This window comes from Thermobia domestica, chromosome 13 (genome assembly GCF_964235325.1).
Source record: "Thermobia domestica chromosome 13, izTheDome1.hap1.1, whole genome shotgun sequence".
Taxonomy (NCBI): Eukaryota; Metazoa; Arthropoda; class Insecta; order Zygentoma; family Lepismatidae; genus Thermobia; species Thermobia domestica.
The window spans coordinates 119,675,060-119,692,955 of record NC_137466.1 but is presented as its reverse complement, the minus strand read 5'-3'; the positions used below and the strand labels follow the sequence as shown (position 1 = coordinate 119,692,955).

Below are 17,896 nucleotides of genomic sequence, written 5' to 3'. Positions count from 1 at the left end.
ACGTTGAATCGATTGCGAAAAACCTCATCTCGATATCTCTTACCGATTTTCCTCGATAGACGATTTGATATCTTTCGATAGACGAATAGAGCCGTTCTATAAGACTTCGGATACTTACGCATAGCATAGTTTGAAAGTATAATACAACAACAACAACAACAACAACAACAACAATAATAATAATAATAATAATAATAATAATAATAATAATAATAGTAAGTGGACTCACAGGAAGGTTTAACGGGAGATATACTGAAACCAATTGTGTACATAATTTTCTTTATTCTTACATTTTTGATCGAATACATTCATTGTTTCATGATAACTATGATAATTGAATTCATAAAATTTAGATTAAACAAATGTAATTTAGAATAACAACTTAAGCTTTCTACTATGTAATTAACTTAATAAGAATCCAATACAAATTACATAATCACTAACTATTGAATTTTCTTCTTTAAATAACTGTTAGTTGGAAAGTTTAAAGTCAAAATTTCAAGTCTTTCGAATGATGCACCACATATTTGCTTCTTGTTATTAATCCTGGACTGTATGTTTATACAGACATTTGCTGTTCTGACAATGATTAACTAGAGTTTCATTTAGTATGAAACTTTTATTCATCATATATTTTCAAGATGACTATAGATAGAACTTGGATCGCACAACATCCTAAAACAAAGAAAGTGCTATAAAAACAGTGGGGATTTCCGTTATATTATTTACCTATAAGAAATAAAAAATACAACATTATGATGGTTTGATGTATTTCTTAGTTTAAAATAAAATCTCGGTAAAGGTTCATCTTTATATTGTAATCCTTTACATTACACATAATTTCACAAAGAAAATCACATCTGAATATTCCTTAATTTTTTAAACCCCACCACAAACACTCTCCTGTACGTTTATTAGCTTTAAAACATGATCATATAAAACCTCGTCCTTATTTTTCTAAGCTTCAAATATAATTTCGAAAAGAGCAACTAACATTTACAGTATATTTTTCAACCTTTAACACCATTCCAGAAATTAATATACCTATGTTCTCAGTTTTAAACACTATCTTATAAAATAACATCACTATAATATTTTTCTGCTTCAAAAATCTCATCCTTTTATTTTGCAGTCTTAAACATCATCTTAGAAGATTCTATCAGTGTATTTCTCAGTTTAAATATCGCTTAAGAGAATATCATCACTATTTCTCACCTTCGAATATCACCTCAAAAATCAAATCCGTACACTTGAAAAAAATCGTATCTCTTTCTCAGTTTTATCATAATTTTAGAAATTTTATCATAATTTTATCATAGTTTAAAACTATAGCGGAAGTAAATAATTACCATCTCACCCATTTCAAACGAATTTGCTTAAATATATTAGCTAGATGAATAGTATTTTTGGGAGAAGGCGGTAGTCAGTTTGACTGAAATTATGATGACCAATTGTTTTTTTCAAGTCTTGAGCTCATCTGCAAATTGCTTGCATACTAGCGACATCTCTTGGCATCAGGTAGAAGTCATCTTAGCTAGCGACAACTATTGGTCTAACCGTGAACTACTAAGAATATGTGTGTCATCTTGCTTTTATAAAAAGGATGAAGGAAGTTTCTCCTGGATGTGTATGCAACTCGTAGCTCTTAAATGTTTTGAAGTATTCAAATTAGCGTGACTGACAGAGTGAAACAGTTTGCTTATATAACAAGGATTGTGTGGTAGTTTTGACGTTTTCCTGTTATAATCAGGGTGATATAACGACTGCAATATTAGCCTTAGTTAACCTAAGGAGGTACTGGGAATTTGATTTTCTTAGTTTCCCTAGTTTGAAGAAAATAAGGAGTATAAAAGCGAAAGAAACACACACAAATACCCTTTACAAGATAAAGCATTCCAAAGTGAAGGGATTATACAAAATCCTCTTAAGTTTTAGACTTCCTTATAATCAGAACGATAATGAAAAAATGTATATTTCGTTCTAAGATCATATGTTTTCCAAATTTCATTTGCTATTTGTTTCACATTTATTTTCAAAAGTAAAATGGCGGGAATTTAAGCAATGAATGTCCCTTAGTTGTTTCTCACAAAATTATGTATTACAAGTTATACCAGTAATTTGTCTACGTTACATATATATATCTACAGACTTTACAACTGATCACATGACGTATTTTACGTAATATTTACTCACAATCTTAACTTCACTTTTCGTCTCAATTACACGTTTATTTTGATATACTGTATATTATAAATACACTCCGTTAGAAGTAAAATACATGTAGCAACTTGTAGTGTATGCTCTATAATTAAAATAATCTTACACTAATTTTTATTCTACATTGTAATACGTACACAGTTTTTACACATACAATTTCCTCTTATTGTATATTATGATAGATGTTACGTTGATGATCATGTAACAGTTAAATCATGAATAGATGGTCTGCACTTTTCATACAATAGGAGCACTTCGTATAGATACCTTTTATATCGAATTATCTTATCATATATGAAATATGATATAAACATCCATACCTCAGTTTATAGCAATGCTTTCTATTAGTGGGATTTAATCTGTGAATAGGATCCTGAGATACTTGATTGTACTGTCTATAAAGCAAAATATATGGAAACTTTTCTTTTTTCACAAAACTAAGAATAGCTACCATTTGTTCTTATATTTGCTCCTATTTTTGTGCATCTCACAAACTGAACAGCAATTTAGTTTCAATTTTTCTCAATATATTCTTCCTTCACAAAGTATATCAAAATAATAACTTGATTAACATATTTATAGAATGAAAACTCCTTAAAAAGTAATGTAATGTTCGAAGCAACAGTAGTTAAAGGATACACAATAGAATAGATCAAAGTAATTTGCATAATATTTCTTAAGTGAGTTGGTCTTATCTCTCTTAACATATTAAACCAATCCCGATTTCGTTGAATATACAGCATATATGCGTGTGATAGAGAAATCACAGGCCTCGATGACTAAATATGTACATTTTTTTTTTTTTTTTTTTTTTTTTTTTTTTTTTACTGAAGAGCAAATTAATCATCCAGTATCACTCGTTAAACTAGTAACTTTGATTAACTGAATTCTTCTAACCATTGATACTTTATCATAAATCTACAAAATTAAAACGCATTTTTGTAAAGTAAAATTTAAACAAACCTATTGCAAATTGCAGCAAATTTAGAACAAAAATTCAAACAAAAGTTTGGAAAGAAATGTGAACAAATTCACTGCAAAGTATGTAAAGTATGAAATAATAAAACGAACATGACACGTTTTAGTTGGCTCTTTTCTCAACTTAAAATACATTGATTTATTTTATGTCTTATGTCAATATATAGTTAATAGATACGGAACCCCTTCGACAGTTAAACGGGTTAATGTATAATAAAATAATAGCGCGTTACCTAATTGTCTGGTTGGAGATTCTAATCTCAAATCATTACTCAATACGTATCTTTGTTTGATATGTTAAAATATGTACTCATCTAGCATCATCTTGTGAATTTAACACTAAAATAATCACTCTAAGTTACAAAACAAAGATATTACTCTTATACCACGACATTATCTATAGTTTTCACTGTTACTATATATGAAATTGATGAATTTCACGTACATACCAAACATCTCAAGTGCACCTCAAATGACTCTTTTTATCACTAAAAGGATAAGCTGAAAAACCATGAAGCAATCATAATCTAAAGAAGCTAAAGAATTGTAAGCATATTCTACTATTCCTCTTTACAAAATTATCAAGTAACCAGTTAATGCAAATAATGTTCCAAGATAACTGAAAATGGATTGATACTTGTAAACTTATGTCAGACCCTACATACGATCGGTTGCAAAAATTAGTTTAGGTGTTTATTGTTTCTTTCTTTTTTTTACAAACTGTGATAATAATAATGAAAGTAATAAGATAATAATAACTGATACATCACTAATAAATACATTTTGTTCAAATACTGTTCCAGTATAACTGTAGTCTAAATCGTCGGGTGACGATTGATCAAAATGTATTTTATATGTAAACAGTAATAGGGTACCGCCTGGTGATCGTATTATCAAACCAACTTATGACCTGGCAGTCGTAAACAAAGTCTGACGTAAGTTGATAATTAACTGTAATTGTCTGTCATTTTCAAAATTAAATTTTAACAGCAATTTGAATTATAAGCCAATCTGGATTTTGTTTGTTTAAGTCTATGAAAATATTTTATATGACTGATTTACATACTAAGAATTCTTAACCATTCATCATATTTTTAAAAATAAAAGTTAAGCTAACAATGAAATATATTTAAGTTCTATTCCAAACGGATTCAACAATGTGTAATGGAATCTCAACAATGTTCTTGCATTGCAGAAATAATAGAATGTATATAAAATATATTGTCTTGGTTAAGAAGTAACAGATACAATTAAATTTAGCAATACATGGTAATAATACCTTTCTACAAGTAAACAAAAATACAATTTATGTGAAATGTTTAAAGCCAAGATTTCAACAATATTTGTTGGTGTAATGAACAAAGAATGTTCATGTAACTGTAAAAAAGGTGAGCTGTTTCATTAATATAATAATAATAATAATGTGACAATGACAAAAATCTCAATATACTTAGCTTTGGTTTTAATTTTGCTTTTATAGCAGAAGATTCAGGTGCAAAATAATGATCATTTTTTAAAATACAAAAGATCTAAAGAAAATGTATTCATTTTCAACAACTACATGCCCCATGAAAGCAAAATTCGTCTGGAAGGACACTGAACTTCTTCCCTTCTAAATTTTGATTAAATATACTGCATTTTACAATATAATAGTTATTTATTTCCGTTTTGCGATTTAGTAGATACATATCTTTTACTAAATATAAGCATAATATATATTACCTATTTAACTTGCAATGTTTAAAGAACATAGTATGAAATTTAATAACTCATATTTTAAAAATAAATGTTTGTGTAGAGTTTCACACACGTAAACAAGATTCGAACTACTGCTCAAATGTGAGGTTGAACCAAACGTATGGAAAAAATAATTTATAAAAATACAGTATATCTAAAACTACTAAATAAAATTCACAGGGAAAGTTTTGAATGAACATTTACGACCTACACAACAAATAATTCTTGCTAAACCCCTAAAATTATACGAAAAGTGCAGTCTTCTTTCCAAGATGGTAAAAGTTTGGTAAATAAATATCCTTAGAAGAATTTAAAGTTATCCACAGTGGAATATTTGTACGATCAGTTATAGAAATTAAATTGTCCTACGGCGATATCTTTGGTTCTTATTCTTTTGTTTTTATGATTGACAGGGACAAGAAGGAAGTTCATTCACGTCAACACATTGTACACTTCTGTTGTCTTCGGTCCTGTCCTTACTTTTAGAAGAAAAACACCAGATAGTTAATCCAACAACAGGTGTTACGATCAGTTCTACTCCTTCCTTACTTTTAGAAGGACAACACCAGATAGTAAACCCAATAACAGGTGTTAAAGACGAGATATGTCAAAGGAAATGCCACCCGGCACACTTGATCTATTTTCTTCGCCCGCCCTTTGTTGACGATATCTGCTTGGTTTACGACTTCTGGTTCTGAAGGAGGGGCTTCAAGTTGATTCACTTCAGTGAATGGTTGTTTCGACTATAAAAAGACAGTAAAACAACATATATATCACATAAATCATACATCATATGTAATTTAATGCACATTACAATACAATAAAGTACAATACACATTTCTTACTTCTGCATAGGTATTGAAGGTACCCAAAATGATTGCAAACTTTTCTGCATCCATAGCCGAAAATATAGAACTTGTAGAGGATCCTCCTTATCTTCTCTTGTGCACATCACAAATGAAACCATACGTCTAGGATAAAGAGTAGATGGAAATATTGTGCGGCCATAGGGATAAGGAGGGAGGAATGAGAGGGTTATAGATTGATAGAGTTCTGTGTCCAACACAAACTAATAATGTACCACACATGTTTTTAACATAATCTATGTTGCAGGTACACTTATGAATCTCCAGACACCAGAAGATATCACATCGATTATACTTTAGTCAAGAATAGATATAGAAATCAGATCAAAAACTGTAGGAGTTACCCAGACAGCCACCCCAACCTATGGTGGTGATAAGTGACTACTGACTCAAATGATAAAATTAAAGAAACGATCTAGTCAGAAATGGAAAAGAAACTATCTAGTCGGGAATGTAATTTGGAAAGACTGAAAAATAACGATAATACAAGGTGGGTGCAGAGATAACAAGCATAGATGTGATAGAAAATATAGTTCTGAAGACATTGAATAGCAATAGGACAGGCTCGAAAGTAATACGTTGGAGGTGCAGGTGAGGCAATTGGAAGATAAAAAGAGTTCAATGGAAGAAGTAATGAATAACTGATAATATTGTAAGGAAGATCGTAGAATGTCACTTTTAGAAAACATAATACTGAAGAGGATAAAAGGAAATACAACACTCTTAGAAATGAGAGAAGAAAGAGTCTATTAAAGCTAAAGAACAGAAGCTGGAAGTGAAGTGGGTAAATTGACCGGGTAAGGTAAACTGGAAACAGTAAATAAGTCTATCAAAACTTTTTCTGTACGAGAAGGATAAAGAACAACGAAGTACAAACAAGTATTATTGCCTAAGAAGAACATTGGGGAAAGTTGGAAACAATATCTCTAAAAACTATACGGTGTAGGACAGGATACCGAAGTGTTGCTGGAAGAAGAAATTGAAGGTACCGACAATTGTTGAGGAAACACCTTATGTAACGCAAAATGCGCATAATTCAATTCAATTTCGGGAATAATAGACAGAAAATCATTTGTTAAATCATATATGCATTATTTGACTGAGTCTCTATAACAAAGCACATTAAAAATACAGATAGAACACAGAGTGCTCTCGGACCTCATTATTTTACAGTGTAACAAAATTAGTTGATTGTAAAAAACAAAAGAGAGGGAAAGAGAGAATTATTTAGCTACCTAGTAATTATTAAGTGTAAACATTTGTATCCCAAAGCTTAATTTAGTATTTTATAGTATTTTAGTATTTTAGTAATTTAGTATTTAGTGTAATGTTTTGCTATCAATTACGGTTCCTATGAGTATTGTTACTGCTGAAACTGGGTGGAATGAAATCAACTGCTGCGGTCCCTACCACCCACTACAACGTTTTGTTTCCGTACAATGAACTGCAATCTGCTCCCGAGATAGGCAGCACAGATTTTTTTTTATTTCTCCAGTTCGGGTTGAGATAAACATCGCCAGTGCAGAGTTCATGAGAGCGGAAAGCACATGGCGACTTCAGAACCGTTCGATAGCGAATGTTTTATTGAAGAAATTGTGGCACGACCTCTCGTCTGGAACTATTCAACCGAATTTTACTGCAATAGATTAGGGAAAATCAATGGATGGGGAAAATGGTGCTATTTTCTATTCTCTCTTTTTTTATTATTCACAATTTGAACAAAATAACTGTAACGGAGGAAGAATAAAGTAACTGTGAAAACGTTACATAAAATTTAAAAAAATTACAAAAATGTATATAATCGGAAAAGAACTTGGATTTGAATAATATGTTGAAAGAAATATCTCGAAAATTTCAAAATTCTACTTCGAAGAGAAGGCGAACATACTATTTAATTTTGCGTGTTGTTTTAGAAGCGCTGAAGGCAAATGCTCACATCTTAGTATATGGAGACGTTCAATTAACAGAATGCGAACATATTACTAATTACGATAGTTGTAGAAATACTATTCCGTAGAAGAGTTGGAAGGGGCAAATCTGTTATTATTATGAGTACCTTTTTAACTGCAGGACATACAAACTTTGTCTTTCTTTTTCTGTTCTTCTTTAGTTCTATTCATTTCTCCTGAAAAAAAAAAAAAAAGCTCGGTACTCATATCCATAAGAGGAACTTAGTTGCCTCACCGTTGCCAACACTTCAGATTACATTAAGATAATAAGGCTCTGTATTTTTCGCCTTTCACAACAGTTTACAAACATCATACTAAAAAGAACACACGTGGATGATATTTCGTATTCTCTCTCTTTCTCTCTCCTTCTTTCACCGTTGAATTTGTGCAAATGAAAAAAATATCCATATTTTCTGAAGCAAAATGCCTCTGTATAGCAAGTGTCGCTAAAAATCTTATGTTGTGCATCTCAAAGTAATCTAATTCAAACTACGTTCTAAAGACAATAGCTTAATGTCCTTAATTCAAATTTTAACACACAGTATTTGTCAGATGTATCGACAATTCGAGACTGTCTATCTTGATTGGATTTTCAACTGGCATTACATTTTTGCCTACACATGTAAGTTATGTAACACGTTATGCCATTATGTCGTTTTAGTTAACTGCTTGAAATTTATACATCTTTCCAAATGTGTTTGATACATTTAAGTTAGACTGGTAGACGAACGAATGCCGACATGACAAAAAAAAATTACAATTAGCAATAACCAATAACTCTGTATTCGTTTCAACAGCAACTGATTTTTGTGTTATGCTTCATTGCAATTTATTAGCGATTATATGGCACTGTATTTGACAGTAGTTTCTTGTAACTTGACTGAGTATTAAATGTATTATATAAAGTTGTAAAATCAGAATGTTAGTAGCTAGGAATTTAGATTTGCTACCTCCTACAGAATTTCTGACATTAGATTACGAAAACTCCTACCTTCTCTACCTTTAGGATCACAATAGTTGATTGTCCTTTTTTCAATACTAAAATTATCTCTATATTATTCTTTTAATCTCCTTCGATAATTATATAATTATTTGTTATTTGGGCTAAGAGCGTTCTTCTCTAACTACTAACTATCATATTAATATACTACTGTTCATATTCTAAGATATAAAACCTGTAAAATCATTGTGTAACCCTAACCACAACCATACAATAGCTTGATTTTTCTTTCCAGTGTGCCAAATCAAGAGAATTCGAGGCTTCATACGTATTATTTTACGTCATTTTCAATTTTTCTCAACTTTTACGTACAACTTCAATTAATCCTGGTTAAAATTTGTTGTTTAAAGCTTTCGCGACGAGAATTCAACATTTCACTCTATATTGACCATGAGTAGGCTGGGAATAAGATCAACGAAATAAAAATACCCGACGTATTGCCTGAAAACCATAGGGAGGAATACTGAACCTTATGTTTTTTTTTTAATTAACTAAGTCGAAACTCCAAACATGTTGACCCATAACTCGAGAACTAAAAACCTGCATACCATAATATTTCAAAAGTTTGTAAAGTAGATTAAAGTCTACTACCGTGTCAAGTTTGAATCACATCTAATTCTTTTTTTTTTTTTTTTTTGGTCTTTTTTCTTAAACAATATGAAACAAATTTCATGGCTCATCTCTCGAGAGCAAAAACTAGCACACCATAATATTTCATATGCATACTAATGTTGTCAAGGTCTACCACCAAACCTAGTTCGATCCAGAAAAATAAGTTCTATTGAATTTGTATGATATGCAGTGTCCTTGATTTTTCAATAATAATAATAATAATAATAATAATAATAATAATAATAATAATAATAATAATAATAATAATAATAATAATAATAATAATAATAATAAAGAACGTAAATACAAGAAATGTCCTTAACTGTTCCGCATTATTAACATGATTTCTTTATCTTTTTTTTACGTGAGAGTATTTTTGAATTTGTTCTTCGCAGCAGACAAATATCCATGCAATCAAAATAAGATAATAATAAAACGGTTTACATATTCTAGTTCAAGAGCAATATTTTTGTTGTGCCTCAAGAATTTCGTATTTGGGAAAGTTATGTTTCTTGCTATCTTTCCTGGCGCCAATGATATGCACACGCTAGGATAAAAGCAGCAGTGGTCGTCACTTTAAAATTGAAAATTACTCTTTTGTCTCTTCTGTGAGCGCCGTAAATCTTTCAGAGTTGTACCATAGTTGGAAAGACACATTGATCCTTCCTATACATGGCCATGCAGTTACAATTCAAAGGCAAATAGCCGTTGAAGGTAAACATATATTTTTTAATCCTCCTTATTGTACCAATAGTTGTCATCTCAATATTGAAATATTCCAGTGGTCGTCAGGGTTTTGTACAAGTGTTCATCACTCACATAACTTTCCATAATTTATTCAAAAACTAACTGTTTATTAGTTTGAGGTTAAGAATAGAGTATAAAGTACTAAGAATAAAGTACTTAATAACTATACATGACTTTTAGCACTCAAGAAGGAAAATAAAAATGTTATTACATGGACCCTACTTGTTTTCTGTACGGATGCTTAAACAATATACCTATATAGTATTTTCATGTTGTTATTGCTCATTAACATTTTTTGATAACTCACGAACAGGTCTAGGGTTGCGCACGAGAGAGGCTGTCTTCTTTCGAAAAGATGCAGCGAAAGTTATGTCTCGTCTCGAAAACTGTATGGTTCTACTAGAACAGCCCTGTCTCGTTTCGAATTTGTAACGAAAATTCTGTCTCGTCTCGTCTCGTGTTCATCCCTATTCAGGCCCGTAACCAAAACTTCATTTTGGAGGGGTTCGATAGCGCTTTGCGATATCCGATTTACATATCGATAATTGATATCGACTAAATATCGAAACTTGTTAGATGTATTGAAATATTGGAAAGTATTGAAATATCGAAAAGTATCGAAATATCGAAAATATAGAAATATCAAAAATATCGATATATCGATCCAAAATTTCGATATCGATATTTTCATATTTGAAAATATCAACCGTTCGACCGAAATATCACACAGCCCTAGGCTCCAACTATTGCTATCTTTAAAATTAATGTGAAAATTGCTAACTAATCTTCTGTAAGTAATGACGTATTTTGGGGGGAAGGGAGACTGGGCTCCTTGGACCAATTCCCTGGCTACATCCCTGCTCATGATTCACAAAATCGAGTGTAAGCAGAGTGTGAAATTATTACAATCGAAGTGGGGAGAGACTGACTGGAGAGTAAAAAAAAAAAAAAAAAAGATATTATACCACACGATAACCCATTAATTAGATATGAAATAGACTTACACGTTAACAGACTTACCGGAAATTACTAATTCTAGCTATGATCTCAGTATAGGTTCACAGATATGTCATGCCCTTCATAACTTCATGTGCTACTATAATCTTATAAGTAAAAGCAATGTCGTTAATGCCAACAAGTGAAACCCAAACCCTAGTACCACCTGATGGATATCATCCCAATCTTCTCATTGAAATATTATATAATAAAAACAAGGAAGTAGAAAAAAGCAAACCCATGTATGTTCGAAATTTTCGCAATGCCAACTTTAAAATGATGTATGAGGAAATATCGAACATCAGATGGGATGGGCTTAATCAATGCCGTGGAATTCAGGCACTCAACTATTTTACGAAAGTTTAGAGGAGATATTTGAACAAACTGTACCTTACAAAAGGATCTACGCCAACTCAAACTTTCCCTGCTGGTTCACGAAAGGTTTAATTGGAGTACTTAAAAGTAAATCACGCCATCACAAGAACTGGAAACGCGTGTAGGAAATGCTCAATACCATCGAAAGCAATTTGAAAATTTACGTAGAGAATCTAAAAAGCTCATTGACGCGGCCTACAATAACTATATTAAAGAAACCGAAATTGACATTAATCTTGACATAAAAAAATTCTGATCTTTTATATGCCATAAAAATAGGAGCGAGACAAACAATACTCTCACATACAATAATGAAACATTAACTAGCAATAAGGAAATTGCCAATGCATTCGCTCAACACTTTCTTTTTACTTATAAGTCTCACCCTGCCACATATGATTGTGCTCTTCATAAAGGACATGAAATGAATGAAGTTCTTGACTCATTTGTGCTTTTTGGCATTTCTGTCTCTGAAGTTGAGAATGCTATATAAAGTTCAAACCCAAGAAAGCTTGTGGTCCTGATGGAATCCAACCATACATAATTAAGGGATGCACGCACTCACTTGCTCCCCCCCCCCCCTAGCACGTATCTTCAACTTGTTCTTGGCAGAAGGTGAATTCCCGACAAAGTGGAAAACCACCACTATCTGCCCTATTCCTAAGTGTAATGGAACAGACAAAATCGAAAACCATAGACCAATAGCCATACTAAGCGCACCAGCAAATATTTTTGAAAGTATTCTTTATCAACGACTATTATCGCAGGTACTGCCCATATCTCCCCTAACCAGCATGGCTTTTTACCGGGCAGATCCACCGTTACAGACCTAACTCTTCTTACTGACTTTATAGCCAAATGTTTTGAGAACAAAAAGCAGGTTGCTGTTATATATACAGACATCAGTAAAGCTTTCGATCAGGTTAACCATGGTGTCCTCTTAAGCAAACTGACATGTTTAAACCTCTCAGATTCGGCACTTGCTTTATGTTCTTCCTATCTTAAAGATCGTCGCCAAAGGGTTTCGTACCGAGGTATACAAACTGAAGATTACTCAGTGCTCTCAGGGGTCCCCCAGGGCTCAAACCTTGGCCCACTTTTATTTTTAATTTTAATTAATGATATCCCCAATAGCCTGCGAAATCCATTCAGCCTATTATATGCAGATGACCTAAATTTGGGAGGTGTATTAGTAATATAAATGACTCGGTATCTCTACAAAATGATATGCATGCTGTTTGCAAATGGTGTCAACTCAATGATCTGAACCTTAATGTAAATAAATGTTTTATAATGTCATATTTGCGTAAGAACACACCTCTAAAATTTAACTATTGCATTGGTAACGTCAATATTAAAAGGATCGAAGAGTTTAATGACCTCGGCGTCACCTTTGACACAAAACTAACATTTTCCAACCACGCTAAAAAAAATCTTGGGTATACGATAAGGGATATCAAGAAACAAGACACATTAAAAACAATATATAACGCAATCATTAAATCGAAACTAGAATACGCTGTCGAAATCTGGAATTCTGCAAGTAAAACATATAGCCGCAAAATAGAAATGATACAATCAAAATTCGCAAGGTACTTAGTTTTTAAGGAAACAGGCATATATCCTAAATTTGAAACATATCAATGTTTAATTAAACAACTGAAAATTGTATACCTCGACAGCAGAAGAAAAGTTCGGTTACTCTGCCTTTTATATGAAATTTTAAATAACAAAATCCAAGTATCGCAATTACTTGAATGTCTGAAATTTAAAGTTCCCAACGTTAGAAGACGTCCAAAAGCTGGATTATTTCACTGTAGAACATTAAGAACAAATATAATTGAAACGCTCACCTATTTGGAGCATGTGTGACCTCTACAACAAACTGTGTGTGGTTGATCTAAGTATTGATATATTCAGAATGTCCTTCACTAAATTTTAAAAAGTAAATTCTTTAAGTGCCAGAATCGATGATTAACCAGTCATTAAAATTATCACTTGTCTGTTTATTCTACTGTTGTTATGTTTATCTGTTTTTGTGAATACCGTAAGTGGGTATCTTTACCTGTAGTATTCATTTCTATAAATAAATAAATAAACATATGAATTACTGTAATTATTATGCAAACTTCTGACATTATTTACTTTTTCCCCACCCCAGCAGGTTTCTAGTGGGAGGATTTTTTCCAAAAATATTTAGTGGGGGAATTAGTCCGTTCCCCCAGGATTTCGCACTCTGGGTGTAACTAGCGAGAGAGCAAGATTCACAATTTTAATAAAGCGGGCGAAAGTTGTGTTGACAGTATTTATTCCCATGATGATTATTGGTTCCTTTATTATACAAAGTATGATCCGGTAGTCGTCAGGTGTGGCGAACTCTAGTACAAGAAAGTGAAATGCGATCCAGTAGTCGCCACACCCATTAACTCATAAAATTGCTCGTAGATATAAAATCTGGCACGAAAAAAAGTATTCTAGGGATACTAAATCTAAGGTTCAATCACTCAGATTAATATAAACTATAGTATCACAATTGATAAGTCATCAAAAACACATCTGATTCGTTTACGCTTTTACACAAGTGAACATTCTCCTGCACTTTGTTTCATCACACACTTCGCTACTCTTCCCAAAATCATTCATCCACCGAAGGTTTCTGTTGTTACACGTCACGCGACATTGTGAGAAAGAGTGTAACGAAACTAGCAGCGTAAATCTGGACTTTTAATTTCATGTGCTTTTCTTACTTTAAGGATTTTAGTGCGTAAACGACGACTACTGGTGCAAGGACGACCACTGGTGCTTTTGCCCTATTTATCCATTACGAAATTAGCGTGTGAGACTTAGAACTCAAAGACATAGCATGTACTCTACACCTGCTTTCTATCAATCAGTAAGTATGAACTTTACTTGATTACTTCACATTTAATGTTCCGTTTCAACAATAAAATTATTTAAAACATGGAACTATAATTTAACACGGGAACTCGAACTGAATATATCAAGTACTTATGTACGGTTATCCGACGTACCGCGACTAAAGGAGAGAATGGTATCTTTAAAAATAACGAAGTTCTTACCATGTTGCTTAGGAATATTATCCAGTTTCATTATTTTCATTCTAACTGGGTTACATAACTAATGATCAATCACTTTTAATTTCATATGTAGTACATACTATTCATATATGAATACCTAACTCTCTCCCCACAGAAAATGCAAGTATGGTTTCGCACTGCAAAAGATTCCAACAACTATAAAAATAACTCTTGAGTTTTATTTAACAATGTTCTAACTTTACTGAACGATCGTATAGGATTAAACAAGCTTAGTTTAGATATTCATAGTTAACTCTTGTTGAAAGAAAAAACTTGGCCATTCATCTCTCTTTGAAGAGGTCTGCATTCTTATCTACAGTTGGAATTAAATCAAGCAATTGTGGATTTTCTGTTGCCAATTGATATAGTTATAGTTATAGCCAAAGTTTTAGAATTTTCTAGGTATGCTTGTCAGAATATTTATTTTAAAACAAGGTGGATAGCCAAGATGTTTTGAACAAGACTGCATATTACATAATAAATAAAGTAAGTATATTAACCTCGCTTAAGCTGACAACATAACAAGACCTCTGCTTCTGCTCTTTTTCTACGAGACAGCTGGGTTCTTCGTGAGGACAAGCCACTGACTTTCTCCACAAATAATTTACTAAGGTGAATTCCAGAAGAGCACAAAAGACAAACGTGGTACATGCTCCCATCCAAACATCCATAGCTTTTACATATGACACCTGTAAGTTAAAAGGTAGAAAACATTTACAATATCAAGACTATGTTAGCATACAGGATACACATATTGATATAAAAAGATACACAGTTACCAAAGTTAACTCCAATTGAACGTGGTTAACTAAAAAGTTTAATATATTTCTCTTGAAGATTACATTATACTCTTTCCTAAAGTTTTTGTAGAGCGAAATTTCGAAGAAACTTTACTTTAAAAATAACATTCAATTCAGATCCTCTGATATGGAGAAGAAATCGTGGTTGTTGACATTTATCTAACAGAAAAAGAAATCTTTAATTTTCTAGAACTTATTAATGTTAACATATAGCAGTCATTTCCATCTGGCTGATGCATGACGTAGGGATATATTTTGCGATAGGAAAGGACTATAAGAAACAAGTAGAGCAAAGAAGGGGAGGGGTCGAAATAGGGAGGAATGAAATGGAATAAAACAAGTGTTGCAGTGTAGGAGTAATCAAGGAGTGACGAGTTGCCTATCTGCAAACCATCGACTACCCGATGCGCTTGTCTGTTCGTCATCCCTGCACTTTTCAGTTGATGTCTACTTCTTGTTCTTTCTGTGTGGTTTACTTAGAGTAAGATCAGCGACTAATGGCGTGACAGAACACCCAGTTGGAAATAACTAATATATTTATTGTGGAACTCTAGCAGTTAAGAATTGTGTGCCCCCGGCTTAAGTTGTCGGTGCTAATGAAACAAATCAATTGTCATACGAGAAAAACTTTTTTCAAAATATTATTATTCTAAAGAACGTCAAGTACAACGTGTGCACATAAGTTGTTCATAGTTTGATAAGGGTATAATTTTAATATTAAAAGTACTATAGTGCTTAAACTTTTACAGTACTTATACAAACTCATAATTTTGTTTTGGTGATGGCAATTACAAACACTCAATGTGTGCACCACCTGTTACGCCGGAAACATCAAGAAGATAATGCAGCTCCAACTACACATTGTGAAGCTTAACCGGTGTATTGGAGTTTGTGCATTCAATTATGCATTCATGGAAATCATTCAAGGTTGTCGGTAATGGAGGTACGTACTCTAGATAAGATCTACGAGGTCTTCAGAAAAATATTAGTGCAACTATAAACTCCATATTACCTGAATCGCTTAACTACATGTGGTTGAAGCTGGATTATCGTTTCGATTTTTTCCATGTAACAGATGGTGAGCACATCAAATATTTATAGTTCCCATTAATACCACCAAAACCTTTATGAGTTTATCTACCTACTTACGAAAGTTTCGTTAGAATAGTATTTTTGTTATAACCTATGGGGTTCAAACCCTGCTCCCCCTAAGCGAACTTTGTGGTGGACAAACACCGTATGTGTGGGTTTCTTCGGGGTTCCCCCGTTTGCTCCCACTTTCTTCATTCCACCATTTCATTCATTTCTCATAATCACCGTATCCTTTAGCTTAGCCGGCATAAACGTGGGACATAAAACTCAAAGATTTCATTTCATTTCCAAACCTGGGACTGTTTTTGTGCTCACCCTGTATGTTTGGCTAAGCACCTAATACTCTGTAAACGGAATTACACAGAAGACGGCAAACTCTTAAAGTTTTAAACGTAATTTATAGTCACCAGTAAAACTTTATATCATGCAACAATCCAACACATTTTTCTACTCATAACATTGGAACGAAATGACCAGTTTAAATTCAGTCCTCTTTGACATCGAGACAACGTGGTCAATTCATCCGGAAGCTAGTATTAAAAGAAAGCGCACTGTGTCTGTGTATGCTTAGTTTCATTAAGACCATAAAAATCAGTCTTACGGAATATAGGAGGGAAGTGTAATGTAATGTTTAGGGGAACATATGAATGTACATAAAACTTAGTTTTAGAGAATGTAGGAGAAAAATCTAACATGAAATTCAGAAGGAAGTTTGAACTTTCTGTTGGATTTTCCCTTTGGATTCATTACTGCTTCAAAAGATAAAAGACAAGGGGATAGATAATCTTGACAAACGTGCCATTATTTTAGAGAGCTGTTGTGAGAAGTTTGTCAAACTATAAGTTTCATTAAATTACTTCTAAGCTGACAGCTTTCCTTGAGAGATTTAATATAATCTAACAGATTTTCACTCCTCGGCAAAAATACGGTAAAAATATTAATTGGGATAATCAATAGTTTTATTTCCACTTGCACATAACTTACCATTTATTCTACCTATAGCGGACGTTAATCGAAAACGTGGTTCGATTGGAATTTAACATTCCTTTGAGCAATGAGGCTACAAGGCGAATCAAAAATGATTTACACTTCCGTTTTATAATTTCTTTACACAAAAGGGTCCATTATGTACATAATTTTTCTTCATAGTCGCTTCCATTTTCTATCCATTTGGTCCAGCGGACACAAACTTGTGTACTCCTTTCAGCAAGAAGTATACAGTCAGTTACGGTGCTTCATGCACTTCTAAGTATGTGAAAAATCGATGACCTCACAATGACTGACGAAGTGGCGTCGCCTTATGCAGTTCACAAGAGCATATGAACCACCAAATATTCTGCGTTGTTTATTGTCTCTTAATATATCTAATAATGTTTAGAGTATCATATTATCACTTCGTTGCTTTTTTGTTTGTTTTCTTTCCTGTAAC

The 17,896-nt window shown here is 32.6% G+C and overlaps 1 protein-coding gene across 1 annotated transcript in view; it reads right to left on the bottom strand.

The window, feature by feature from the left end:
• Positions 1–268: 268 nt before the first annotated feature.
• LOC145668452 (glycine receptor subunit alpha-2-like) overlaps positions 269–17,896 on the bottom strand; it is a 985,563-nt gene continuing 967,935 nt past the window's right edge. The window contains exons 9-10 of the mRNA XM_081736332.1: positions 15,076–15,264; positions 269–5,675 (exon numbers count right to left, since the gene is read on the bottom strand). Coding sequence (XP_081592458.1) covers positions 5,484–5,675; positions 15,076–15,264 — 381 coding nt within the window. The 3' untranslated portion in view covers positions 269–5,483. The remainder of the gene's footprint in view (positions 5,676–15,075; positions 15,265–17,896) is intronic.